The sequence below is a fragment of the Bactrocera dorsalis genome, chromosome 6 (assembly GCF_023373825.1).
Source record: "Bactrocera dorsalis isolate Fly_Bdor chromosome 6, ASM2337382v1, whole genome shotgun sequence".
Lineage (NCBI taxonomy): Eukaryota > Metazoa > Arthropoda > Insecta > Diptera > Tephritidae > Bactrocera > Bactrocera dorsalis.
This window is the reverse complement of record NC_064308.1, coordinates 33791566-33793497: the sequence shown is the minus strand read 5'-3', so window position 1 is coordinate 33793497 and position 1932 is coordinate 33791566. Positions and strand designations below refer to the sequence as shown.

The following is a 1932-nucleotide window of genomic DNA, read 5'->3' as shown; positions in this document are numbered from 1 at the left end:
AATTTATATAGCTACAAATGCCCCAGCAAGGAGTGCATTTAACAGAGTTGAACGACGCATGGCACCTCTCAGTCGCGATCTTACTGGTGTACTATTAAATCATGATGATTTTGGGTCACATCTTGATTCAAGTAATCGAACTGCTGACTTAGATCTAGAAAAACGAAACATTGAAAGTGCGGGCAATGTGTTGGCTGACATTTGGAGCAAGTTAGTCATTGATAATTTTCCACTCGTCGCTGAATGTGTTGCACCAACTGTTACTGGACTGGATATTGAATATATGTTGAAAAATAATGCTACTTGGTATGCTAATCATGTACGTGAGTCACAATATTTTTTACAAATAGTTAAATGTGAAACTACTGCATGTTGCGGTGTAAGATGTTCTAGTCTTTGGAAATTATTAAAAGAAGGATTTTTACCACCACCTGTTTAATTAAACAGACATCAGAAGGTTATGGAGACACAGGCAGTGATGACAACGCTAAGTTTGCTCCATTATTACTACAGATATTATTAAATCTCCAAGCATCATCCCATCTGAAACAAGTTCCATATGATAGTTATTGCCCTAGTGTCGAGTCATACTTATTTAAAAGATCGTATAGCATATGTGGTCTATATTTTTTCATATAAAGCCACCAATCAACACAAACAATCACATAAAAAACAAGAGCTGTTACCTATCGCGAAAATTCGTCCTCAAAGAATTGCGGCTAGACGTGCCCGAGAGATTTTCTGTTTAATGAATGATGACGATGCTTTATGGATGGAAGAAGACGATGTTGATACGAAAGATGCTCCTGACATCCAAATTCAGAACGAAAATGAAGTGCCTGATTTACCAGTAGTAAATGATATAAAGGAGTGGGTCAAAAGACCGTGGACACAAGATGATTAAGTTTTGTATTTTTAATTAGCATAATTAAGTAAATACCTGTTATTTTTTGACTAGTCATTCGTTGTGTCTGTACTTTAATATTTAACTAAATGTTGATTTTATTAAAGATTATTCAATAAATATAAGAATAAATAGAATAACCTGGTTTATTTTTTTATTTTTTGATAAATCCATAAAATTGAAAAATGTGTGACGTCACGAAAGGGGGGGACTAGTTCAAAATGTGACAACTTGTGACAAGGACGGGGGGAGGGGTTAAAAAGCCCTTAAATTCGTGTGACGTAATTTATGGATGGCCCCTTTCAGGTAAACTTGTTGAAAATGTTTCGCCATCATTTTCCATCAACGCATCTACTTCAAAAGTATCCAACAATGACACTGGCATGGTTGATTCATAGATAGCTGGCGGCTGCACATTTACACGATGACCAAATATTGCGTACAAGTCATCATAGAATGGACACATTTTTTTAATGTAATCTTCAACGCTTTTTACATCTCCATTTTCTAGCAATCTTGCACATGTTTGACCCTTCCATTTCAGTGCGGACGAAAAACTTGTTTTTAGGTGCCTCAGTTTTGTTCGCATAATATGCTCATAGAATTTTTGAGCAGTTGGTTTCTACAATACATATGTAAGTTCACTAAATGTTAAATACCCTCTTATTGGAAATAGAAAACATATTACCTCGAACTGTTCCTGATTAGCTTTTACATTTTCCACGATAATGTTGAGTAAATCTTTAGTTTGTCGTTCTGTCCAACGAAAAGTTCCATTTATCCGCGAACGTTTTTTCTATAAATACATGTACACATGTGCCACAGACAATTGAAAGTTAGAGAAAAATAATAGTCCATAAAAGTTAAATATACTTACTTCTTCCATTTTATAAGAACTTTGTTTGAACTGTTTTAATGATCAGCTGATATTGATATGCCACAAATTGCCATGGATGCCATTTAGAATTGGCTCGCATAGTTGCCATTGTGTTGCAAACGAAATTGCATACAAAAATGAACAGATGAGT

The 1932-nt window shown here is 34.9% G+C and overlaps 1 protein-coding gene across 1 annotated transcript; it reads right to left on the bottom strand.

The window, feature by feature from the left end:
• Positions 1-900: 900 nt before the first annotated feature.
• LOC125779528 (uncharacterized) lies at positions 901-1932 on the bottom strand. The gene is made up of 3 exons (XM_049460887.1): positions 1782-1932; positions 1593-1700; positions 901-1526 (listed from the first exon to the last, which is right to left on the bottom strand). The coding sequence occupies exons 1-3, from the start codon at positions 1788-1790 to the stop codon at positions 1191-1193; spliced, it is 453 nt and encodes a 150-aa protein (XP_049316844.1). The 5' UTR covers positions 1791-1932; the 3' UTR covers positions 901-1190.

Excerpts from the sequence above, each read along its gene's own strand:
- LOC125779528 (XM_049460887.1), bottom strand. Across the intron at positions 1,527-1,592 it reads CTAATCAGGAACAGTTCGAG|AAACCAACTGCTCAAAAATT; the intron begins GTAATATGTTTT and ends TATGTATTGTAG.